Here is a 27,876-nt window from a genome sequence, read left to right on the forward strand (position 1 = left end):
GGATCAAATGCTCTGCTGGCGTGCACGCATGAACCGTTTTAGTGGTCACCAATGTATATTGGTTAATGCGTAACTGATTTAAATGTATCAATAGTACAAGCAATTTAAAGAAACTCTGTAAAAGGTTTTATTAAGTAAAAGAGTTTCCTTCTGTACTCAAAAATCTGTTTTGCAACCCCCCCCCCCCCCCCACTTCAGAAGATGCAGGATTTCTGTGTCTATTACGCCCTATGGAGGGGGAGGGGAAGAGGAGAGAGGAGAAAAGGCAGCCCTCCACAGCATATCATCCTGCAATCTTCTCTCATTGAGTTCCAAGAGTAGCAGTGACCTTTCTGACCTCTGAATCCAGCATATTATGTGCCCAGATAGTCTCCAAACTATACAGCTGCTTGTCCCCTCTTCCTGCTCACTCATCCCCCTCCGCGTCTCCCCTCTCCATAGGTTATAATGGACTCAGATAACCCATCTTCAATTTGCTTCTCTGTAATGACGACAGTTTTGCTTGATAATGCACAGATAAGAAGTGGGGGTGAAACATCTATTTGAGTACAGAAAGAGCCTATTTTGTTAAATAAAACCTATTACAGAGTTTCTTAAAATCACTTGTACTATTGATTTCTGCAGAAAAAAATTAAATGACAGTTACACCGAAAGCCTATGAATCAGTTGCCAAATCTAAAGCAATCCCTGATCTTTAGATTTATAACATTTTACTGGGAGCGCTTATTACTATTTTCTGTGCCTTTGCCCGTCCTAGCTTTGGAGTTCTACGGTGAAGTATTTTACCCAAAAATTCCTGTCTTCTTGTAGTACTTGCCAAGTACTGCCTGGCAAAGGTATGACTCAACTTCTGTAATTATACGATTGCTATGAAATTGATTCATTTTCCAGCTTCCCAAGAACTCAACTTTTAGTGCAAAATGACTTCAGACAGAAAATTTAAAACAGCGAAGAACATCAGAATATACATTTAAAATATAATTGATGGACCGATTGGGTCTTTATTATTGTATCACTTCTACCTCTCCTCCAGTTTTTACATTTACATGAAAATTTTCACAAACAGCACCCAATGGTAAAAAATAACCAAAGTTGCAATACTCACCTTACCAGTCCCCTGCCATGACCATGCCAAAGTTTCCCTGCTTCCATGCCAGCAATGTCATGTCCTAACAATGAATCCACTATGAGCAATCATAGTTAATCATCAATCATATCGTAGTATTGACCTCAGTGGTATTGATACGCCACGTCGTCTTTGCAACTTGTGAACAAAGAGCTGTGGACCAGGAGGCATTATCACTGCAGCAGCAGGAGACTGGGGAGGTGAGTACACATATTATTAGCTGTTTGTAAAAAAAGAAATTCATAGGGATAGAAAACCCCTTAAAGACACACAAACCAGCATGTTATTTTGAGAACAGCGCACACCAGTGGGTGGGATTGTGAAGGCAGAGAATTCTGTAATAAAAAGCTAAATGGGTCTTTTGGGTGGTCAAGGGAGGGGTCACTAGTATTCAGTGCTTATACACACAGTGTCCTCACAAGTGCAGTGTCAATGTTTGGATCTATAGCTTGGAAGACCTATGAAACCAGCTCACTTCTTCCATTATAAATCAATCTCTTTTGGTGTCACGGTGATGGCAATATCCTCATTCCCACGACGTACTACCATACGTAGAGATCCTTCCTGCTTAATGGCTTCACTGACATCATTGCTGGAGGTAACAGTCTGGCTGCCGATGCTGATAATGACATCACTTTCCTTCAGCCCAGCCCTGAGATAAAAAGACACAAACATCAGGATTAAATGGAGACCATGATAGGCCACCCTACGATTTAAAGATTTTTTAATTACTTTGTTAAATTACTGGGGCTACAATGAAAAGAAAAAGTTCAGAAGATGCCCAACATTGCAATCAATGGGATGTCACTTTTCAACTATAGGACAGTATGAAGAAATGTGAGGTCCATGGCTGGCTTTGTACCCCCTTATATTACATTTTCCAAAGTTTTGGCCATCCAAGCATGATGGCAATTGTAATTTTGCAACAGCTGGAGAGTCACTAGTGTGACATCTCTAGTCTAGAGGGCATGGATATTTAAGCATTGGGGCTGATGCAGTAAGGTTAATACAAGTCCATTTGAGCTCCACTTACTCTTCTGCTGGTGTATCTGGAAGAACTTCTACAATATACGCTCCAGAGGTCACATCAGGGAAATCCTTTAGTTGCTCCCTCAGTTCCTTCACTTTGCTGCAATGACAAAAGACAATTTTATTTCTACTAGACCAGTAGGTGCTATGGTAATTGACTTTAATAAATATATATATATATATATATATATATATATATATATATATATATGTTGCATAGTAGAATCTGACAGAGCTAAATATGGAGGATGGGGAGAGGAGTGAGGAGGAGATACCTTGGTCTATGGTCATGTAATGGAAAATAAATGTTTAATCCTGACTACTAGTATGGAAAGTGCCCAAGAGACAAATCCTAGCGGTGGGGGCACTAAGACGATATATTTAATACAGTTAGCAGTTTTGAGAATTCCCTTTAATGTATTAACATCACCTACAGAATTAGGACAGGCTCTTACCCTGGGGTGAGAGACAACATTCTTATTCCCAGGTATCTTTTCTTCTTAATACCCTGACCTATAAAAAACATAAAAAACACATATAACAATTAGGACATGTGAAAAGGATATGTCCTATGTGCAATGATGTTACATTGTTGCAAGATTATACTGAGTTAAAGTCACTGTATCACTTTACTAGGCATGCTCTGTGACCTGTGCAGGACCTGTGAGCTTGAGTGACAACTGTCTATGATTCTAAAGAGGAGAATGTGGAAAGTGAGAACACAAAGTCTCATCTTATTAGAAGGCCTAGTCGCCAAATTAAAAACGGCAATATTTTAGGATAATTTTAGAATATAGATAGTAACATAAAAAAAAAATCACTTAGAAAATAATATGCGTAACATAAAAGTTAATGTGTGGGTAGTGTGTGTTTTCTATGTGCCCTTGTGATATAGATGTTCTATCAAAATCATTTAGTGTCTAAACAGATCTATAGCTCAGAGTCAGCGCACATGGACCTCAACTCGAGCACCAGCTGACAAAACTACAGAAGTCAATGCAAATCAAAATGAATCCATGCTGCATCCAGCCTTAGTATAATGAATGTGCCTGGTCACTGGCAGCTGGATTACAACTCCATTTCTGTTTTGTTTGCAGTGTGTAATAATGCGTATAGTGTGTTGTTATATTTGCTTTTATCCTGAAAACCATCAATAATACAATCTGATACAATTTAGTTTTTGTAAATGCTCAACTAAACAATTGAAATGTCCATTTGGTGTTATTCTAAGCCATCTCTCTGTAACCTGGTAATCTACATTGCAACTGTTCTTCAGCAATCGGCCTTGGGCCTCGCTTTACAGTGAGGAATAACGTTCAAGACATTTTGGAGAGTATTCTTCCAACTTTGTTTGCACAGTTTGGGTTTGACCCCTTTCTGCTCCAGAATGACTGTGGCCCAGGACATAGGCATGCTTCATAAAGACATAGTTTGATGGTTTGGTGTAGGAAAACTCTAGTGTCCTGCACAAATCCTTGACCTCAACTCCACCAGACATTTTGGGATGAATTGTAATACAGAATGGAAACCAGACCTCTTCATCCAACATCAGTGCCCATTCTTACAAATCAAAGAGTGCTGAACGGGCACAAGCTCCCACAGAGAGTCTCCAAAATCGCGTGGAAAGCCTTCACGAAAGGGCGCAGGGTGGTAAAGTCACAAAAAGGGAGAACACCTTTACAATAACGCCTATGGTCTTGGAACTGGATGTCCAACACGTTTATATAGGTGTGCCATCATTTGTCCACATACATTTGGATATATATTGTTGTCAGCAATGAAGGTCCTTTAAAAGACCCTGATTACCCCAGCGTGACCTGCTCCTGTACAGCTGCTGCTTGCCGGGCAGACTACACCCCCAACCAACCCATCAGCCGAGCAATGGCTGCACCTTTGCTGTGGTGTACGCCACAAGCGCATCTTTGATAAATGTACCGCAATGGGTTTACTATATCCCTCTAGAGCACGTGTCAAACTCACAGACCTCCATCTGTTGCAAAACTACAATTCCCATCATCCCTGGACAAGCAAAGCTTTGTGTTTAGCTGTCCAATCATGATAAGAATTGTTGTTTTGCAACGCTGGAGAGTTGCAAGTCTGACCGCCTGCTCTAGAGTGTATAACCTTCATATGAAGACATATACAACACTGTCACACAGGCTGTTTTAGGATAGGAGGTTGGTGGAGTGCTCCAATTGGGTAGGCGGCTACTTAAACTTTTTCTATGAAACCCCTTTCCACGAATGAATCCTTAGAGCAAGGTCAGGCTCTGTTTATTTGGTACTGAGGTTAAACCGGATCGGTACACTGGACCACACACTTGTATCCAAGTTGGTCAAACCCTAACAAACATCTGGCTTGGACCGCGTTCATGTGTGGGCCCTCACTGACCGGCCATGTGTCATTACCTCCTCTTTCATCTAAAAACCCATTTAGTTCATGTTTATTTTCCTTCAAACGTCAGCCTGTTAGTGTGTAGGTTGGCACTCACTGCAGGTAGTTGTTATCAGCGGTAATAAATGGTGACTATTCATTGCCACTTTCCCCATGAAAGGACAGAGATTGCAAAATCACCTGCGGACTGTCTGCTGTGTGACTCGGCAAGAAACTTGCGGATTTTATCTGATGGAATAGCAAAGGAGATGCCAGCAGTAACCTTTAGAGTGTTTATCCCGATTACTTCACCGTCCTGTGGTGAGAAAAAGAAAACGCTGGTTAAAAGAGCGTGGTAGACAAATCCAACAGAAATACTGCCCTGCGTGGGGGAAACAACATCAAGGACTTGTACATGAAAATCTGCAAACCTTCATTTTGTAGTAAACAGGCTGCGAAGGTTTTTAGTAGTGAGTATCCTATTACTCATGACCATCACTTTTGGTTTATGAAGTGTTTTACTTATTTGTTAATGACTATGTTGATGTGTTTCTAACAGGAGTCTTGTACCGTATTAACGTTTACTATGACGCCATTTAACACAGTTATTAAAATATTACACAAAAAGCACCTAGGGCTCATGCACACAGCTGCACTTTGTACAGAGAACATGGAAGAAAAAAAAAAAAAAGGAGCGGTCTCCAATTTATTGTGGATTGTGAATCATATTTACATACAAGGGATGGTAATAAGCCATTCGTAGAGGGGTACCCTGATATCAGGTAAAAAAATGAAGCATATACTAGTGCTTAACTCTCTGTCCCAGTTCTGAAATCATCAAAAATCCATTTGTTTTGTGGCTTGTAATCATCTTTCTTATCATGTCTTACTACCTCCCAGAATGCACTGGTTTCCCTAAGCTGTTTATGACAGCCCTCCCACCCTCTCCACGGAAGCCTACCGCAAACCCACAGCGGGTAACAACCTGCTAAGATGGGAGAGTCATCACCCACATGCCTTGAAACGGGGTATTCCGAAAGGCCAGTACCTGCGAATACGCAGGAATTGTTCCACCTTAGACACCTTCCAGGAGGAAGCCAAGAGACTCCAACACCGCTTCAAAGACAGGGGCTACCCGAACAAAACACTCAAGGAAGCATATCATTTTGCACTCCAGCAAGACAGAAGATATCTGCTTGCCCCTCAATCTACCAAAGCACTGGAAGATACAACCTCTAGGATTATAGGCACATATGATAGCGCAGCCCCACACGTCCGTGCAATCCTGGAAAAATACTGGCCCGTTCTCAAGATGGATAAGGAAATCAGGGATTACCTCCCAGACAAGCCACAAATCACCTATCGCCGAGGGAGAAATCTGGGAGATGACCTCACCCATTATGTATCATTATGTACCCCCTCCAGCGAGAACACGGACATGGCTTGAAAAACAGAAACATGCCGGCACATACAGATGTAGAGAGTGCAAGGCATGCCCCTATATAGAAGTATCAAACTCATTCAAGGTGGCACACATCCCTCGCACCTTCCAAAACAGGACATTCGCTAACTGCAAGACTACTGCAGTCATATACATGGCCACTTGCCCTTGTCCTCTATCATATGTGGGGAAGACCAACCGCGAACTGAGACGTCGCATCTTGGAACATATTGGAGATATCAGACACAGTCGGCCCAAACCTTTGGCCACCCACATGCGCGTAAAACATGAGACGGATCCGTATCGGTTCAAATTCCAAGTTTTGGAAACAGTAAGAATGAATGCCAGAAAAGGAGACACAGACACGTCCTTCTACAAAAAGAAGCAAGGTGGATATTTCATCTAAAAACTCTAGAACCCAACGGTCTAAATGATCAACTCTCCTTTACATGCTTCATCTAAACGAATGGCAGGATTACACTACAAGTCTTACAAATATCGGTAACTACGGTAGGCTTCTACCACCACTAGCCCTTGCCTCACCAGCTCCACGCTAACTCACTACTTACCACTGTACAACGTACCTTGCCCTCCTAGTAACACATCAAGCCCATATAAACACATTATACTTGGGCAGTAGCAGCTTATAATTTTAATCACCAACGGACCCTCATGGATAGACAAAGTAGCCACAGCTTAGCACTCTATATCATCTACAGTCAGGAACATGCTGGGGACTACCACTGTAACCTCTCCAGAAAATCACCACAATCGTCTTCCTTATTTATTCACTATGCATTTCAACATTTCAACTGGTTACACCCCCCCGTTCTCTACACACTCTATGTACATCAAACATATTACCCTAGAGGCGCCCCCCCCCCCCCCCCCCCCCCCAGACCCCTGGCACTCAACAGATGGTCCATCGTATCCCCGTTGGACTATCTGATATATCATTGGCACATCCCTGTCAAATTATTGGGGGCCGAGGCACACGTGACTAAGTGTCCCACAGTTAGACCCCTCTCAGCATAGCTACCTAGCAACCAATAGGACGCTAATATACCATTTGGTTCGAGATTGTCACATGACCGGGAGTCACGCTCAAGTGATCCTAGAATCATAGCAACCCAGTAGGACGCCTTTGGACACCAGCGCGATGACGTCACACGACCAACACACACACCGTGGAAACTGTCAGGAGGACACCCCTGTTTCCCCACCTACAGGACACGCCTATTTCCCCACCTACAGAACCGCAGGACACGCCTATTTCCCCACCTACAGGACCGTAGGACACGCCGATTTCCCCACCTACAGGACCGTAGGACACGCCGATTTCCCCACCTACAGGACCGCCTCACTCACATATATAGGGCGCCGGACGCCATAGGACGCTCCTGACACGTGCTTCCGCATCATGGACATGCACAAGATGACAAGCCAGCTACCACGGACGCCGTTATGTAAGTTCTATACTTAGGCACGATTAGCCTCCTCACTTCATAAGGTTAGTTACTTATCACTTTATGCCTTATCTACAGCATAAATTCATTTGGGACATTGATCCTCTTATGCCACAAACACTTAACGGCTATCATAACAGGCGCACTCTGGCTCACCCCGGACCTCCGGGGAACCATTACCAAGACTCCATTACGGCAATCCAGATATCCCGGACGCCGACATGTAAGTCCTTGACTTAGCTTGCTACCGACCCTACTGAGTGTATTGTCTTACACACTGTTCTCATCCATATGATGTACCCCTCTAGATACCATCATTAGTGTACCCCACTACACATTGTCACAAGTCTCTGGAATACCCTCCATCCTTGTGGGCTCCAAGGCTCGACTGACTAGGTAACCACCTCCACGGTCTATAAGAAGTCATATGCATAGTTGATTTACGATATATGGTGTACCTAACAACTCACATGTCCCCACCAGATATTTTGTGTGAGAAATAACACCTCTACTGTCAAGATATCCACTTTGACGACCAAATCAAGGTACCCCACACCCCATACATGTTCATATTACTGGGCCCCTATCCTATATATATTAGCACTGACTCTGTGATTATCTATTCGCAGCAATACTGACACCCTTACACGTGACCCACACATTTCCCTGATGAACCCGCCTAACTTGTAACAGCAGGGGGAAACGCGTTGGAAGAAGTCTGACGTCTGTTGTCTGTATCTACCTATGATAGCTAGGTCTGATATAATCATATATGAATAGGTATAGATTGGCTAAGCAACGAGAGCCATAGATGCCATTCAGTGCATTTTATCATTTATCTACTCCTGCCTCTGCCAGAACATATCATTGCACTAACGTATGCTATTTGTACTACGTGCCACTTACCACTGCTATCGACTTAACATGTTGGCACATATGAGACATATATCGCATGAATTTGTATATGTTTAACTGCTATAGTGCAGGGATAGTTTCTCTGCACCTGGAATTTGGGGACGCCCATACCAGGGAGCACCCTGATTAGCATAGGTAGGGATACTGTAGATCATCTTGTATATATATTTGTGTATGTTTGTACTTGTGTCTGTCACAATATATATTTTTGTAATAAACCCTTCTGCACCTATGAAGTATAGTCATACAGTGTTTCTTGCTACAACACTCAGCCCTCCCACCCAGCCTACTCCCCTCCCACTGCAGTCTTGTTAGTTTTCCACCGAGAGCTGTTGTGGACCTTTCGGTACACAGCAGACTATTGGACCTGCTGCATTCATTCCCTGTCTGCTCATCTGCCTTTGACATCATTCACAACAAGGCAGCATGTTGTAAACACATTATTCCCTTAATGTCCCAATAAAGATGTATATGTATATAACAGGGAGGTGGTGACATCTCTAAGGGGACAACATAATGTGTCATCTTGGGAGGAGGTGGGAGCTGCTGAGACAACACCACATTGAAAATGAAAGGACTACACAACTTCCTGTCTGGGGTAATTTGAGCAAAAACATGCTGAAGCCTGTACAATTTGATATGACAATATATTAGTAATTACTGAATTCATTCATTTAATTGATGTTTTTGCCTTTTATAAGGTTTTTGGTTTAATGTATCTCAGAAGACAACTGTGTGTGCTATAACTGTCAAGCTACATACCGACTCTATTACTATTTTATCCCTCCACCTTCCTTTGGAATAAAAACTTTCACTTTTTTCAGACACTTAAAACTTCATTAACCATAAAATAAAGTAATTTGTGGATATTAATCAGAAGAAAATAGTCTGTTGATGGTTAGTCAGCAATTTACACCCCCTCCCTGTGTTTGTATGCCAACCTTACATACTTCAGCCATGTAGTCATGTAATGCCAATGCACAGACTTGTTACCAATCTCTTCCGGTATCAGGCATCATGTTCTGACAACACTGTTATCATATATATAACCAATATATAAGAGTATGTGAAACAGTCTCTTACCAAATTCACAAGAGGGCCTCCGGAGTTCCCATACTAAAAAGTAAACAAATTGTTACTATCATCTTCAGCTACAGCTGTCAGCACAAAAATTACACAGAAGCTGCATTTATTAAAATGTATCTGTCATTTTAGGTGACTTTTCAGGTTTACGCAGTCGTGTGCATATACATGAGGAGTAGCACTATTTCTATTCTGCCTGGCATCGTTGTTCAGTACTTTTTTATGCTTGAAAAAGGCCCCTGTATTTATTTGAGTGGGCCGAAACGCGTTGCAAATAAATCCCTATTCCCTATAGTGCGGGGTCTGTGGCTCAATATTGCGAGACACCCCGCCTGTATCATCTGTTCCCATCTGCGCTTTCCATATAGAGGGGAACACATTGACTGACTAGGTATCCTCCTGGTCCTTCTTACATCTGTTTCTCTTATAAGATATATTACCAAGTTATATACTCACTTATACTATTGATTTAACCAAAGTTATTGTAATGACAGTAACATTTGTTTTCTATGCATGCCTCAGCCATTCTTCTACCTCAACTCTGAGCTGGCACGCTCACTGTCCAATCCTGCCTGCTATCTGTTTGAATGGGAAGGCTTGCACACCTCTACTCTCTGCGCCTCTCCGCTCAAAAATTGACATGTCGGCACGGAATTTCATAGTGTGAACGGGCCCTTAAGCAGGGAATGGCTCCCAAAACCCTCAATGGCTCAAGGACTGCTCCAACAAATTTCCTATTGTCAAGCCCTACATGTGCCAACACCAAATATACCAAATTTGTTGGAACACACAATACTGTATGGTATGGTTCACATCTGTCTAATTCATAGCACTGAAGTTTAACATCCGACCTAACACCACATATTCCTATAATGACTTGGTTTTATGTTTTGGGAATATTTTGAGAAGAATGAAAGACTACAGGAACACCACCAAACAAAACCTATAGGATAAATCTAGATGGAGCAACAGGACAGCCACGCATACAACAGTCCTACTGGATAGGTGACTTACATTGATGATGGCATCTGTCTGGATGTACTCCATGTCAGAATTTCTCAGGCCCAATTCCTTCCCGCCACGTTGTGCGGTGCTCACGATACCTGTTGTGACTGTATTCTGCAGGGAGAATGGACTTCCAATGGCAACAACAAACTCTCCTGGACGCAGGTCCTCAGACCGGCCCAAGAGCAGAACAGGCAACTTCCCCTGAGAAAACATAATCACAGATAAAGTTCCATATATTAAGCCATTATATGGCCATCATATAGTTTATTTCAGTGTATACACTGTAGGAAGACATTCTGTGGTGTTAGCAGTTCCTGTCATGGACAGAGCTGGCAGCAAAGAGCACTGAGTAAGACTGGAAAGAATACATCACTTCATGCACGACATACAGCAGCTGATAAGTACTGGAAGAATTGAGGTGGTTTTTTTAAAATAAGTAATTTATAAATCTGCATAACTTACTGACCAGTAAAGTACCCCTTTAAAGTAAAGGACTGATCAGATGGCATAGAAAACACAAGGGGAAAGAAGAAAAAACATAGGGATGTGATATAGAACATATGAAAGACCCATAGTCTTCATGGGCTGCATATGATTATACAGTGATTACAGGTTTAGAGAGCTTAATACAGTAATTATTTGTGGGGGGATGGGTATTATATTAATAAAACACAGGCCCAAGCAGTGAAATAAATTAGTTGTCAGTAATAAGAAAAAGGCGCTGTCTTATAACAAGTAACTGTTGCTAGGCAAAAAAATCTTCAAAACCGTAGACATATTGTTCTCATAACTCAGGACTCTTTTTCTAACTTTCCCAAGAAAAAGAGCTCAGTGCCGTTCCAAAGCTGGGGACGTGCAGTCATGCTCCGTCCTCCAAGCGCTGCCATTGTCTTCAGCCAAAACCAGCTGCATATGAGTCACTCAGCTATCAGCCGTCTAGTGAAGGGAAGATTTAGTGAAGGCTACATTTATTCTTAATGCGCCGACACCTGGCCGGGACTAAGTGCCAGTCACTTCATATATTAATAAGTGTGCTCCTAGGTTTCCTGGCTGATTTATCGTGCAGCCTCCTTGTTTGTATGGGTGGTTCCTCTCCGCCATATCGTATTCTGACAGGCTCTAACAAGCATGAATTGTGAGCGAGCCATCCGCCACATGCTTACATTATGCATCGTATATTTACTAACAAGGATAGCCGGGACATGGAGAACACCCATCCAAAACATGTGGATTAAGATGAATGAGTCAAAATCCACAGCCTGTATCCCAGCTGGCACGTATACTTCAGTATGACTAATCAGGTATGTATACAACACTGTGCATGTGCATACTTATACAGTACATGCCATTGGAATAAAAAATACTGCATGGAGTTTATCCTTTAATCTCAGCTATTTAGGTAGATGAAATATTTGCGGCAGTAAGAAACTTACAGATCTCGACAGTCATAAGTGGGATTTAGCCAGATTGGAGAATGCATAAAGGTAAATGACTTTTGTTCTTTTGCAAGAATGCAATCTATAGCGGGGGCAGGAAAGGACTAAAAAAAACATTTTAAAATTTGTGGCATTAAAGTGATCAACTACTGCCTGTCGGTAGGAAGTAGAGATGAGAGAACTTGCAGTAAGTTCGGCCAAACCCGAATCGGATTGAGTGGTCGACTGCTTAAAGGGGTTGGCCACCTTATAGTAAAATTGCTCTGTGTACAGCATTAGTAATTGTACTCACTGTATATACTGACTGCAGCTCCCTGTGTGCCTCATAGAGCTAATATCTGCCTCCGCTCCTCCAGGCTGGGTGAGTCTGTCCATAAGATGGCCGACATAGAGGAGCATATGACCATGCCCCGCCCCCAAGTGTCCAACAATGAGCCTGTTTATGCCTCTGGTGGACACTGGGGGGCGTAGCATGGTCACATGCTTCTCCATGTCGGCCATATTATTGACAGACTCGCCACAGAGCAGGGCAGCCCAGCCTAGAGGACGGGAGTCTGACTTTAGCTCTATGAGGTACACAGGGAGCTGCTGTCAGTGAGTACACTTACTAATACTGTACACTGAGCAATTTTACTATAAAGTGGACAATCCCTTTAAGTCTGCAGCCTGGAAAAAAACAGGATGCAAGTCATAGTTCTCCTATATCTGTATCCATCTTTTCCAGGATGCAAAGTTAGAGAGATCAGGTTCGGGTTCAGCTGAACTTACTGTAAGTTTGTTCATCTCTATCTGGGACCCTACCAATCCTGGGAATGAAGGGGTCACTGCTCTTCAAAGTTTTTCCTGCTTAGAGATGCTCCTGGTCACCAGCTGTGCAGAGAACTGCAGCACAGTCCTATTGACTTGTAATACACCATGATGAAAAGTAGAATAACCCTTTACAGGGGTACAGTAGGTTACGACTACACAACATCTTTTTTTTGGGCTGTTTGATGGCCATTTTTATGGTTGGCTGTTAACTTTGGAACCATGGCTATTGCTTTAAAATAACGTCCATGTTTGGGGCACAATATGATGGACGTAAAAGAAAAAAAAACTGTCAACCTGCTAAAAAATGATGTTGTGCAGTTGTGTCCTAAGTCTGGTTTATAGACTGTGTTACCTCGGATCAGGTACATTATAGGGATAAAAAAAAACATACAAAACATATAGCAGAAGAATAAGTAGACCTACTCGGACCTACTGCGGTTTATATGTGAAGCAAGGTGATATTCAATAGCAGCCGTTATTAGGGGCTGTAACAGTGGGAGGTATGTTCTCACCTGAGACACACACAGCACCATAGCACTCAGCACTGTGTACAGTCATAGGATTGTGTTGTCATTCACTTCTAGAGAGGTCTAATGAGTTCTACGCCCTGGCTCCAGTCCAGTGTACACAGTTAACTATGTGTCACTGACATGTCTCATTTTGGTCCAGTAAACCTATAATTTCTCTGGTCTTAGACTCCCTGTCTAATGTAGCACTCAGCCCTCATTATATGTATCACTTCACAGGTTGACCCTAGCTTCCCTTACTTTGATCTATATGTATTCGTATACGAATCTGTATTAATAGACTTTACGTGAACAAAGTAAGAAGTGCATGCCGAGTTATTATTCTGAATGGTTTCACTGTGGACCCCACACTCACAACTAAGACTGTGATGGAAAATCACTATGGTCCGACTCCAAAACTGAGGGTTTTTTTTTTACTTCTTACATTCAAATACCGCACTTAAAGGAATTCTTATACACAGACTGGATGCTGTCCCTACTGCCTGCCCTAAAGAACCAGTACAGCTGAGTTCACACTACGTTAATGCAATCCGTTTTTTTTAATCTGTATTTGCAAAAAACGAATGGAAAAACTTATGCATTTGTGTGCATTCGTTTTGATCCGTTTTTCCATTGACTTCCCCCCCAAAAAACGGATCAAAAGTCATGCATTTTTTTTTTGTTAACGTTCACAAAAACGTAGCTGACTTTTTTTTAGTACTTTAAAAAAAAAAGAGAAAGAAAGGGGGGACATGATTGAAACCTTTAAGTATGTTAAAGGACTAAATAAGGTTCAAGAGGGAAGTGTTTTTAGTAAAAAACTGAGCTCAAGAACAAGAGGACACAGTGAAAGGTTAGTTGGGGGAAAGATCAGAAGCAATGTGAGAAAATATTATTTGACTGAAAGAGTAGTAGATACCTGGAACAAACTTCCAGCAGAGGTGGTTGGTAAATCTACAATAACAGAATTTAAACACACCTGGGGTAAACATATATCTATCCTAAGATAATAAGAAAGAAAATACTAAAAGGTCAGACTAGATGGACCCAGTGGTCTTTTTCTGCTGACAATCTTCTATGTTTCTATGATCCGCTTTGATCCATTTTTTTTAAATATAATGGATGTCTATGAAAAAATGGATCAAAAACGGGACATGTTATAGTACACTGAAACAGTTATAGTACCTAGAAACATAGAAGATTGTCAACAGAAAAAGACCACCTGGTCCATCTAGTCTGCCCTTTTAGTATCTCCTTTCTTATTATCTTAGGATAGATATATGTTCATCCCAGGCATGTTTACATTCTGTTATTGTAAATTTACCTTCCACATCTGCTGGAAGTTTGTTCCAAGCATCTACTACTATTTCAATAATGTAATATTTTATCACGTTGCTTCTGATCTTTTCCTTAACTAACCTCTCACTGTGTCCTCTTGTTTTGTTTTTTTTAATACCTTTTTGTCTCCAACATTGGCCTCTTAATTGGAAAACTACAATCAGAAGCTGGGGCTCATTGTTATGTAGAGATGAGCGAATCTCAAGCTTGCTTGGGTCCGTCCAAACCCGAGCAAGCAGTATTTGATTACCGGTGGCTGAAGAAGTTGGATGCAGCCCTAGGGAGTCCTGGAAAACATGGATATAGCCTATGGCTTTATCCAGGTCTTTGAGGCAGCCTTAGGGCTTCATCCAACTTCGGCAGCCACTGCTAATCAATTGCTGCACGCTCGGGTTTGGACGGACCCAAGCAAGCTTGAGATTGGCTCATCTCTATTGTTATAGGACATGACGTATAGCTCCATACCTTTGCTTTAATTTTGATTAAGGCAATGTCTGCTTTTTCATCCACATCTATGATTTTGGCATCATAGGTGGACCCATCACTGCGCTCCACTTTTAATCTTTGCTTGTTTGTGACTACGTGGGCATTGGTAAGAATCAACCCATCTTCAGAGACAATGAAACCGGAGCCACTGGCTGCTGGAACTTCCCGTTTTCCGAAGAAATTGAACCTGAAATGAAGTAACAGTTGTGAGATGATTGTGCCCGAACAAAACTGCATTTCAGAATCTCCAAACAAAACACAATAAGATCTTGTTCTTATGTTTAGAACTGGTTATTTCTATAGAAAAGTGCTTAATGTATATCTATATTGTGTTGTGTTATATTATACTGACCGTAGAATATATTCTGATCACTTACAATGCACTTCAAACACTGAACAACCTTATCAGGTGTAAAGTACTGTGCTAATTCTTTCCGTACAAAATGTGAGATGTGATTTTCTAATCACACAGACATATTGCTAATTTTTCAAATTCTGTCTGTCTTTTGCCACCACTAGAGGGAGTTTATGCAACACAAGCTCCTAAGCCAGGGGAAGGGAACCTTGGCTTTCCAGCTGTTGCAAAACTACAACTCTCATCATGCCTAGCCAAAGCTTTAGGCATGATGGGAGTTTTGAAAAAGATGGAGAGCCAAGGTTCCCTATCCCTGTCCTAAGCGGTTGTGGTATGTGTACCAGCCATTTTAAAAGAATTGTAACAACCTGCATGGTTTTACTAAATTCACCCTACAGAGTGGTGACTTTGATGATCTCACTGTTGTTAAGGAGCCCCTGAGAGTCCTCTCCTTGGTGCACAGCTGTTTCTCATTATCTCCATTTGAAAGGACAGGATTATATTTGAACTGTTTGCAAGTAGTACATACACAGGACTTTCTTTTCCATAATTCTCTGGCCAGTTACAGCCCAGCACATAGTATCCCTGCTATTTCATGATAGATGGCATTTAGAGGGAGAAGAGGGTCCTGATGCATTCGCCTTGTAAGGTGTGAACAGAAATAAAAATAAACAGCAGCAGCACAGCAAAGAAAGGGTTACAGTAAGATATGAGCTGCTGAAAATCTGAAGGGAGGAGAGATTATGCAGCTGTGTGGACATACAGCAGTAGATACATTGTCTGAGCTTTAATGGTGATGAGAGATAAGAGGAAAGCACTGAATCAACTTTCAGAAACAGCGTGGATCATTGTCAGCAAGCAGATCGGCTCAGATTGCCCACACAGTCCAGGTTCTCTTAAGGTCTCCCTCTCTCCTGCACAAAGCACAGGCTAAGTCACCCCCTTTACGTCCTGTGTTTTGTCCTGATCTAGCTGTTACTACAGGCAGAATTCCTTCAACAACTGGCAGTGCAAAGGACATTGAATGGAAGTGAGACATCTACTGACCAAGACTTTAAATCTATTCTTTGGGGGTAAGGAGTATATTTTTGGGTAATAAAGGGATTTACAAAGATGTTAAGAATTATAAAGAGGTAAGTTGTTTGAAACAACAGTGACCATTTAAGTATATAAATGGCAAGGGATTTAGTGCTCTACAATCGTATATGAAAAAGCAACCTAAACAAAGATGAAGCAGGAAATTAATCGGCACAGAATTTTTGGACTCTAAATCGAAATAAAGTTCATAGTTGGAGAAAAACTCAATTTATAAAGCAGTAAGTAATACAGAGGCTTTCTGGCAACATGGTTGGGATCTCAATAGTTGTCAACATATTTGCAAATGCAGCGTTTAGTCAAGAAGTCAACATAAAGCAAAGCTGAAGGCTTAAATGTGTATACGGTTATGTCGGACATACTTTACACTAAACCCATAACCTATGTCAGCCACAAGGTTAACTTATTCCATCTGGAAGCCAACACTCATATATCCTGCTTGTTACTGTTAATTTTATGTCCCCATTTGAACCACATTTTTGCCCATTACCCTAATGGAACTTACATGCGAAACAGCTCAATGTGCACAACAGCTGGTGCAATCTTCTCCACCACATCAGCAATAAAGTTGTATTTATAGCGAGGACTGTCGGGGTCCTTCTGTCCTGTAATAGAGAAAGTGGTGGGAGAATTTTGAGCTGCAGGTTATGAGGCAGGTATGGTGGTTAAACCTGGAAAATTTTTTCTTGACTAGCTACAATAAAGATGATGCTATGTAAAAACCTCAGATCTTCTATGGTCCTCTATCAGTTTGGATGTGGGCCACACATTCTTTGTGCTCCATAAATACCATCTGTCCCATAATGTGCTCATAAACAAATAAAACGGCAAAAAAGCCTAACAGTACATCAATGCATGAAAGCAATGTACAATATAACTGCTTATCATCACAACGCTTAAAGGGGAGATTTATCAAACTGGTGTAAAGTACAATTGTCTTAGTTGCCCCTAGCAACCAATCAGATTCCACCTTTCATTTTTCAAAGAAACTGTGAGGAATGAAAGGTGGAATCTGATTGGTTGCTAGGGGCAACTAAGACAATTCTACTTTACTCCAGTTTGATAAATCTCCCCCTTAGTTTTGTTCCGTTCACCAGAATCCTGGACTATTAGCTGACTGTTCTGCCCTTCATATTCACTGTCTGTGCCAGTAGTTCATGGGGAAAGACCTTACCAAGATCCCAGTCCTTATGCAAGGAATACCGGATTGAGGTGGGGCGGCCCTTAACATGCTGCCCTGACCTGAACTGAACTGCTGGAAGTAAATTGTGTGTAAGCAGGGCCACGTGCCAGGGAAAGCTCCAGGAATGTGGAGAATGCCCTAAGTGCCAATTTAAAGGGTTGTCCTATAAAAGCAAAATCCCTAGCGATTCTGGAGAAATGCAATATAACACCTCTACCATTTAACTTTATAGCTGTCCATGTAATACATGGACTAGCCAGGTTGGTTCTCTGGTCCTGCTAATAGAGGGTGATCCCACGTGTGATACCTCTCTCTACTGGTGCAACTCAGTTCCATTGAAGTGAATGGCACTTTATTGCAATGCCACATACAACCTGGGGACAGGTATGGCACTGTTTTGCAAGTAAGTAGCTGTGCTTTGTCTAATCCTGGACAACCCCTCACAATTACTGAGTGCTAATGTGTTACTCCAGATGTGTTCATTAGCCACAATCAGGAAACTCATTTTGGCAACAGTAATTTGGAGATCAGAGTGGTACCTTAGTTTAAGATTTGGATTGAGAGGGTTTTGCAAGAAGAGCTCACAGTTTTTAAAAATTGTGACTTGGTTTAAGAGCATTGCTTTGGTTTAAGAGCTCCCTGTACTGGGTGGGAGGAGGAGTGGGGGAGGGGCATGTTCTGCATAGCGGGGTCTACAGTCCTGTACTCTGACCCAGGAAGTCTCCCTCACCTTCCATATCCTAGCAGATCCACTTTAGGCTGGGGCTTACATCAGGGGACAGGACTGTGGAGGTAATCGCTTCATAGCTGCAACCCCTCTATCCCTGGACAGAGAGTGCTAATGCATTACGGGAATCTGCAGCTCTATCCTGTATCTACAAACTGCTGCAGTTTTTTTCAGGTTTATGCAGTTATACATTTTACTCCACATGCTGATTGCTATACTGTACAGTAACTTATAATATCACATATTTGTTATTTACTTCTATTAAAAATTCCCAAGTATTCCAGTACTTATCAGCTGCTGTATGTGCTGCGGGAAGCGCTGTATTCTTTCCAGTCTGACACGGTGCTCTCTGCTGCCACCTCTGTCCATGTCAGGAATTGTCCAGAGCAGGAGAGGTTTCATATGGGGATTTGCTACTGCTCTAGACAGTTCTTGACATGGCCAGTGGTGGCAGCAGAGAGCACTGTGTCAGACTGGAAAGAATACACCACTTCCTGTAAGACATATAGCAGGTGATAAAAACTAGAAGACATAAAACAGGACAAGCTCATAACAGACACTGATAATGTGAACACAGCCCTAGTGCAATAGACTTTCCACAGGAAAATCATATGCATTGTACTGCAGAACAGTATGCCAACATACACTGCAGCATATCTACACCAGAGCTCAATAGACTGAACATAGTAATGCAGTGCATTTCTAACACTATACAGGTCTCAAACGGATCATGCTTTTGAATCCCACATTGAAACTATTGGGAAGATTCATCAAGAGTACCCTGGCCTTAAATATGGCCTCGCCCCCATGCAGTTCAATGAGCCTTGCACCTGCAGCACAGCGGGCACAGAATCTCCAGAGCAGATGTAGATTTCTACCATTGTTTGCACCTTAAACTATGATAAATTAGGCTTGTAGGCAAGCAAGCAGGGCTTATACCATGCGTACAGCCTGGAAAAGGCAAAAATCTGCACATTTTCTGTGCCGTATACCAGCGACAAACATTGATAAATGTGCCACTCCATGTTTAGATTTAGGCCAAAAGTAGTGACTATTAGACCACATTTGGTCCATTAAAGGGGGATTTCACTCAAACATAACTTTTGATATGTTGCTGCCCACGGTCAGACTAACAATTGCTTCCATACTTGTTATTATCTATTCAGTCTCCTTCCCCCAGTTCTCAGCTACTGCTTTCTGCTGAAAACAAAAAAATCTGTGTGTGAGCCTTTCTCTCTGTCTAATCCTCCTCCCCCTCTTTTCTGAGACAGCTGATGTAAACAAGTCCCTCACTGGCTTTATCTGCAACATTGTAGCTTCATTGTAATGCTGGGATGGTTATTCTGAGGTCAAGTTGCTGATGAACTCACTGTGATTAACCCTCTAAGCATAACAAAGAAGCTACAAAGTTGCAGGTAAAGCCAGTCAGGGACTTCTTTACATCAGCTGGGAGGGGGAGGAGGGGAGACAGAGAGATAGAGAGATTTTTGTGTTTTCAGCAGAAAGCAGCAGCTGAAAACTGGAGGAAGGAGGCTGAATAGATAATAACAAGAATGGAAGGAATTGTTATTCTCACCTTGGGCAGCAACATATCAAAAGAGTTGAACAAGCCTTTAAACATAGAGGATCTGGCACAGACTTCACGTGCAGAATGCACTTCTATCCCACAGCATCAACCACTTGTATGGACTCCTGGCCAGCACATGTGCCTGCTTATAAAGAGTAACAGAAGTGGGAGATGTCTGACACCCTGTAATACATGAGAGAGGAGGGACTACTACCCCTATGGAAAAAAGTAGCAACCATATTGGCTGTCACTGAGCTGTAGAGGATCAGTGAAATGTAAGTGCAGCCCCCCTTACCTTGCTGACAGTCTCCCCTCTGGATGGGGATGATGGCTGCAGACCCCTGGCTTTGCACTGCCTTGTTCTCTGCCTGCAGTCTGCACAGGCTGCTGTATGTCTTGCCATCACTTCCACACACAGGCTGGGGTGATGGGCACTGACAGGTCCGGGCACCCCCTGCAGCACTCTTCACACAGCTCAGGGCAGAGGCGCACACAGGGTCAGCTGCTCCCTCCCCGCATCTCTCCCCTTCATCAGCAGCGCACACTGTGCAGCACCCGCAGCGCAGGGCAGTCTCTCCGGACGGGCAGTTTGTGGGCACTGGCGGGCAGGAGGAAAGGTCACAGCGGGCTGGGCATCGGGATGATGGGAGCAAAGCAGCGGGAACCGCATAGGACAGGAGTAGTACAACCCACAGCATTGTATTACCGGTACACTCCACTGGAGGCGCCCCTCTGAGGATCCCCAATAACCTGCAGGAAGATAGAGAAGTGACAGCTCTACACATGATGGAAATGACTCCAGGCTAGTACTGTGGTTATAGGAAATAAGGAGCTCTAATAAGAGCTGAGCACTGTGTATAAGGCTATTGCATGGGAACCCCACTGCATGCACACTTACCTAGTACTATCCTCACTGTATGCACACTTACCTGGTACTCTCCTCACTGTATGCACACTTACCTAGTACTATCCTCACTGTATGCACACTTACCTAGTATTATCCTCACTGTATGCACACTTACATGGTACTCTCCTAACTGTATGCACTCTTACCTAGTATTATCCTCACTGTATGCACACTTACCTAGTACTCTCCTCACTGTATGCACACTTACCTAGTACTATCCTCAATGTATGCACACTTACCTAGTACTCTCCTCACTGTATGCACACTTACCTAGTACTATCCTCACTGTTTGCACACTTACCTAATACTAGCCTCACTATATGCACACTTACCTAGTACTCTCCTCACTGTATGCACACTTACCTGGTACTCTCCTCACTGTATGCACACTTACCTAGTACTCTCCTCACTGTATACACACTTACCTAGTACTCTCCTCACTGTATGCACACTTACCTAGTACTCTCCTCACTGTATGCACACTTACCTGGTACTCTCCTCACTGTATGCACACTTACCTAGTATTATCCTCACTGTATGCACACTTACCTAGTACTCTCCTCACTGTATGCACACTTACCTGGTACTCTCCTAACTGTATGCACACTTACCTAGTACTCTCCTCACTGTATGCACACTTACCTGGTACTCTCCTAACTGTATGCACACTTACCTGGTACTCTCCTAACTGTATGAAAACTTACCTAGTATTATCCTCACTGTATGCACACTTACCTAGTACTCTCCTCACTGTATGCACACTTACCTGGTACTCTCCTAACTGTATGCACACTTACCTAGTATTATCCTCACTGTATGCACACTTACCTAGTACTCTCCTCACTGTATGCACACTTACCTGGTACTCTCCTAACTGTATGCACACTTACCTAGTATTATCCTCACTGTATGCACACTTACCTAGTATTATCCTCACTGTATGCACACTTACCTGGTACTCTCCTAACTGTATGAACACTTACCTAGTATTATCCTCACTGCATGCACACTTACCTAGTACTCTCCTCACTGTATGCACACTTACCTGGTACTCTCCTCACTGTATGCACACTTACCTAGTATTATCCTCACTGTATGCACACTTACCTAGTATTCTCCTCACTGTATGCACACTTACCTAGTACTATCCTCACTGTATACACACTTATTGCCTAGTACTATCCTCACTGTATGCACACTTACCTAGTACTATCCTCACTGTATGCACACTTACCTAGTACTATCCTCACTGGATACACACTTACCTAGTACTATCCTCACTGTATGCACACTTACCTAGTACTATCCTCACTGTATACACACTTACCGAGTACTATCCTCACTGTATACACACTTACCTAGTACTATCCTCATTGTATGCACACTTACCTAGTACTATCCTCACTGTATGCACACTAACCTAGTACTCTCCTCACTGTATGCACACTTACCTAGTACTATCCTTACTGTATACACACTTATTGCCTAGTACTATCCTCACTGTATGCACACTTACCTAGTACTATCCTCATTGTATGCACACTTACCTAGTACTATCCTTACTGTATACACACTTATTGCCTAGTACTATCCTCACTGTATGCACACTTACCAAGTATTATCTTCACTGTATGCACACTTACCTAGTACTATCCTCACTGTATGTTCACTTATCTAGTACTATCCTCACTGTATGCACACTTACCTAGTACTATCCTCACTGTATGCACACTTGCCTAGTACTATCCTCACTGTATACACACTTACCTAGTACTATCCTCACTGTATGCACACTTACCTACTACTATCCTCACTGTATGCACACTTACCTAGTACTATCCTCATTGTATGCACACTTACCTAGTACTATCCTCACTGTATGCACACTTACCTAGTACTCTCCTCACTGTATGCACACTTACCTAGTACTATCCTTACTGTATACACACTTATTGCCTAGTACTATCCTCACTGTATGCACACTTACCAAGTATTATCTTCACTGTATGCACACTTACCTAGTACTATCCTCACTGTATGCACACTTACCTAGTACTATCCTCACTGTTTGCACACTTACCTAATACTAGCCTCACTGTATACACACTTACCCAGTACTATCCTCACTGTATGCACACTTACCTAGTACTATCCTCATTGTATGCACACTTACCTAGTACTATCCTCATTGTATGCACACTTACCTAGTACTATCCTCACTGTATGCACACTTACCTAGTACTATCCTCACTGTATGCACACTTACCTAGTACTATCATCACTGTATGCACACTTACCTAGTACTATCCTCACTGTATACACACTTACCTAGTATTATCCTCACTGTATGCACACTTACCTAGTATTCTCCTCACTGTATGCACACTTACCTAGTACTATCCTCACTGTATACACACTTATTGCTAGTACTATCCTCACTGTATGCACACTTACCAAGTATTATCTTCACTGTATGCACACTTACCTAGTACTATCCTCACTGTATGCACACTTACCTAGTACTATCCTCACTGTATGCACACTTACCTAGTACTATCCTCACTGGATACACACTTACCTAGTACTATCCTCACTGTATGCACACTTACCTAGTACTATCCTCACTGTATACACACTTACCGAGTACTATCCTCACTGTATACACACTTACCTAGTACTATCCTCATTGTATGCACACTTACCTAGTACTATCCTCACTGTATGCACACTAACCTAGTACTCTCCTCACTGTATGCACACTTACCTAGTACTATCCTTACTGTATACACACTTATTGCCTAGTACTATCCTCACTGTATGCACACTTACCTAGTACTATCCTCACTGTATGCACACTTACCTAGTACTATCCTCACTGGATACACACTTACCTAGTACTATCCTCACTGTATGCACACTTACCTAGTACTATCCTCACTGTATACACACTTACCGAGTACTATCCTCACTGTATACACACTTACCTAGTACTATCCTCATTGTATGCACACTTACCTAGTACTATCCTCACTGTATGCACACTAACCTAGTACTCTCCTCACTGTATGCACACTTACCTAGTACTATCCTTACTGTATACACACTTATTGCCTAGTACTATCCTCACTGTATGCACACTTACCTAGTACTATCCTCACTGTATGCACACTTACCTAGTACTATCCTCATTGTATGCACACTTACCTAGTACTATCCTTACTGTATACACACTTATTGCCTAGTACTATCCTCACTGTATGCACACTTACCTAGTACTATCCTCACTGTATGCACACTTACCTAGTACTATCCTCATTGTATGCACACTTACCTAGTACTATCCTTACTGTATACACACTTATTGCCTAGTACTATCCTCACTGTATGCACACTTACCTAGTACTATCCTCACTGTATGCACACTTGCCTAGTACTATCCTCACTGTATACACACTTACCTAGTACTATCCTCACTGTATGCACACTTACCTACTACCAGGGCCGGCGTCAGCACCCGGCTAACTAGGGCAAATGCCGGGGCCCACAGCTCCTCTAGGGGCCCACTCCCGTTTGTTACTACATTTTTTTGTTAGTAAAAAAGAAAAAAAAGTGTAGTAACAAAGGGGACTGGGCCCCTAGAGGCCGCATGTGACAGTTAGGGGCCACGCCGATACATACTGGGGCCCCCGGGCACCTGTCTTCCTTCACAAATCTTCCCTACAGCCGAGTAGGAAAGGACCTTTGAGTGTGTAGGACCTTTGATGATGTCACGGGTCATGTGATCGGGCACCTGACCTGATAGAGGGCAGCACGGTAGGCTCTGCAAACTAAGTGTTCTGTATGTGCTGGTTTCTAGTTGTTTTGTGTATAGAGGTCCTGCTGTAATATATATATCTATTACAGCAGGATATATATATGTTACAGCAGGACCTCTATACACAAAACAACTAGATATCTGTATCTATCTATCTATCTATCTATCTATCTATCTGTCTATCTTCTATCTCTCTCTGTCTCTCTGTCTCTATCATATAAACATGGTGAGACCCCTAGTTCTCCTATATACAGGTCCTGCAGTGATGTTCAGTGTGTGTACATATATATATATATATATATATATATATATATATATATACACTGTATATCACTGCAGGACATGTATATAGGAGAACTAGGGGTCTCACCATGTATATATATATATATATATATATATAATCATGCTGGTGCTGCTAGTTCTCCTGTATACAGCTCCTGCTCTGTGTGTGTGCGCTTGTATATATACACATACACACACACACACAGCAGGAGCTGCATGCAGGAGAGATGAGGAGATACAGGAGGAGAAAGATATGCAGCAGCCGCATGTTTCTTTTGCTGCAAATCTTTCCTCACCTGTCTCTCCATGATTTGCTCCTCAAAGGGGCCCGCCGAGGCTCTGTCGCCCGAGGGCCCACAAAAAGCCGGAGCCGGCCCTGCCTACTACTATCCTCACTGTATGCACACTTACCTAGTACTATCCTCATTGTATGCACACTTACCTAGTACTATCCTCACTGTATGCACACTTACCTAGTACTCTCCTCACTGTATGCACACTTACCTAGTACTATCCTTACTGTATACACACTTATTGCCTAGTACTATCCTCACTGTATGCACACTTACCAAGTATTATCTTCATTGTATGCACACTTACCTAGTACTATCCTCACTGTATGCACACTTACCTAGTACTATCCTCACTGTTTGCACACTTACCTAATACTAGCCTCACTGTATGCACACTTACCTAGTACTATCCTCACTGTATGCACACTTACCTAGTACTATCCTCATTGTATGCACACTTACCTAGTACTATCCTCACTGTATGCACACTTACCTAGTACTATCCTCACTGTATGCACACTTACCTAGTACTATCATCACTGTATGCACACTTACCTAGTACTATCCTCACTGTATACACACTTACCTAGTACTATCCTCACTGTATGCACACTTACCTAGTATTATCCTCACTATATGCACACTTACCTGGTACTAACACTTACCTAGTATTATCCTCACTGCATGCACACTTACCTATTACTCTCCTCACTGTATGCACACTTACCTGGTACTCTCCTAACTGTATGCACACTTACCTAGTATTATCCTCACTGCATGCACACTTACCTAGTACTCTCCTCACTGTATGCACACTTACCTGGTACTCTCCTAACTGTATGCACACTTACCTAGTATTATCCTCACTGCATGCACACTTACCTAGTACTCTCCTCACTGTATGCACACTTACCTGGTACTCTCCTCACTGTATGCACACTTACCTGGTACTCTCCTAACTGTATGCACACTTACCTAGTATTCTCCTCACTGTATGCACACTTACCTAGTACTATCCTCACTGTATACACACTTATTGCCTAGTACTATCCTCACTGTATGCACACTTACCAAGTAATATCTTCACTGTATGCACACTTACCTAGTACTATCCTCACTGTATGCACACTTACCTAGTACTATCCTCACTGTATGCACACTTACCTAGTACTATCCTCACTGTATACACACTTACCTAGTACTATCCTCACTGTATACACACTTACCTAGTACTATCCTCATTGTATGCACACTTACCTAGTACTATCCTCACTGTATGCACACTTACCTAGTACTCTTCTCACTGTATGCACACTTACCTAGTACTATCCTTACTGTATACACACTTATTGCCTAGTACTATCCTCACTGTATGCACACTTACCTAGTACTATCCTTACTGTATGCACACTTACCTAGTACTATCCTCATTGTATGCACACTTACCTAGTACTATCCTCACTGTATGCACACTTACCTAGTACTATCCTCACTGTATGCACACTTACCTAGTACTATCCTCATTTTATGCACACTTACCTAGTACTATCCTCACTGTATGCACACTTACCTAGTACTCTCCTCACTGTATGCACACTTAACTAGTACTATCCTTACTGTATACACACTTATTGCCTAGTACTATCCTCACTGTATGCACACTTACCAAGTATTATCTTCACTGTATGCACACTTACCTAGTACTATCCTCACTGTATGCACACTTACCTAGTACTATCCTCACTGTTTGCACACTTACCTAATACTAGCCTCACTGTATGCACACTTACCTAGTACTATCCTCATTGTATGCACACTTACCTAGTACTATCCTCATTGTATGCACACTTACCTAGTACTATCCTCACTGTATGCACACTTACCTAGTACTATCCTCACTGTATGCACACTTACCTAGTACTATCCTCACTGTATGCACACTTACCTAGTACTATCCTCACTGTATACACACTTACCTAGTACTATCCTCACTGTATGCACCTTTACCTAGTACTATCCTCATTGTATGCACACTTACCTAGTACTATCCTCACTGTATGCACACTTACTTAGTACTATCCTCACTGTATGCACACTTACCTAGTACTATCCTCACTGTATGCACACTTACCTAGTACTATCCTCACTGTATGCACACTTACCTAGTACTATCCTCACTGTATGCACACTTATTACTACTATCCCCAACTGCAATTATCCACTTAATGGGATCACAGCTAGATACCAATTCATTAGGATCCTAGCAGTTATATAAGGGGGTAGTCACCATGCATACTGTTTCCCCCCCTAGCACTGTTCTGCTGATATATATAGTATATAGTATATGCCATAGCCCAGTGCGCAGGTACTTACAGTTCCGGTGTTCGGTGTATCCAGAAGCAGCAGGGTCCCCGGGGATGCACAGCCCGTTATGATCTCCTCCCAGGTCCCGGGAGCTGTGTGGTGCTGCTGTCAGTGTACCGGCTCTGTCCTCACAGCCCTGCACTGATTCAGCTTCTTTTATCTGGAAAAGCCCCAAAACAGAGAATTACTCCACCCCCGCAACTCATGTGAGAGAGCAGGGCACCCTGCCAGAGCACAGCGCAGAGTACAGCAGCACAGCACTGGGTACAGCG

At 42.4% G+C, this 27,876-nt stretch overlaps 1 protein-coding gene across 1 annotated transcript; it reads right to left on the reverse strand.

The window, feature by feature from the left end:
- Positions 1-965: 965 nt before the first annotated feature.
- Positions 966-27,876, reverse strand: HTRA1 (HtrA serine peptidase 1). The gene is made up of 10 exons (XM_069980241.1): positions 27,614-27,876; positions 20,240-20,694; positions 16,973-17,072; positions 14,997-15,204; positions 10,448-10,642; positions 9,434-9,466; positions 4,730-4,844; positions 2,611-2,668; positions 2,160-2,255; positions 966-1,778 (listed from the first exon to the last, which is right to left on the reverse strand). Exons 2-10 carry the CDS (start codon positions 20,640-20,642, stop codon positions 1,610-1,612), a joined length of 1,377 nt encoding a protein of 458 aa, XP_069836342.1. The 5' UTR covers positions 20,643-20,694; positions 27,614-27,876; the 3' UTR covers positions 966-1,609.

The sequence above is a fragment of the Dendropsophus ebraccatus genome, chromosome 8 (genome assembly GCF_027789765.1).
Source record: "Dendropsophus ebraccatus isolate aDenEbr1 chromosome 8, aDenEbr1.pat, whole genome shotgun sequence".
NCBI classification, from domain to species: domain Eukaryota; kingdom Metazoa; phylum Chordata; class Amphibia; order Anura; family Hylidae; genus Dendropsophus; species Dendropsophus ebraccatus.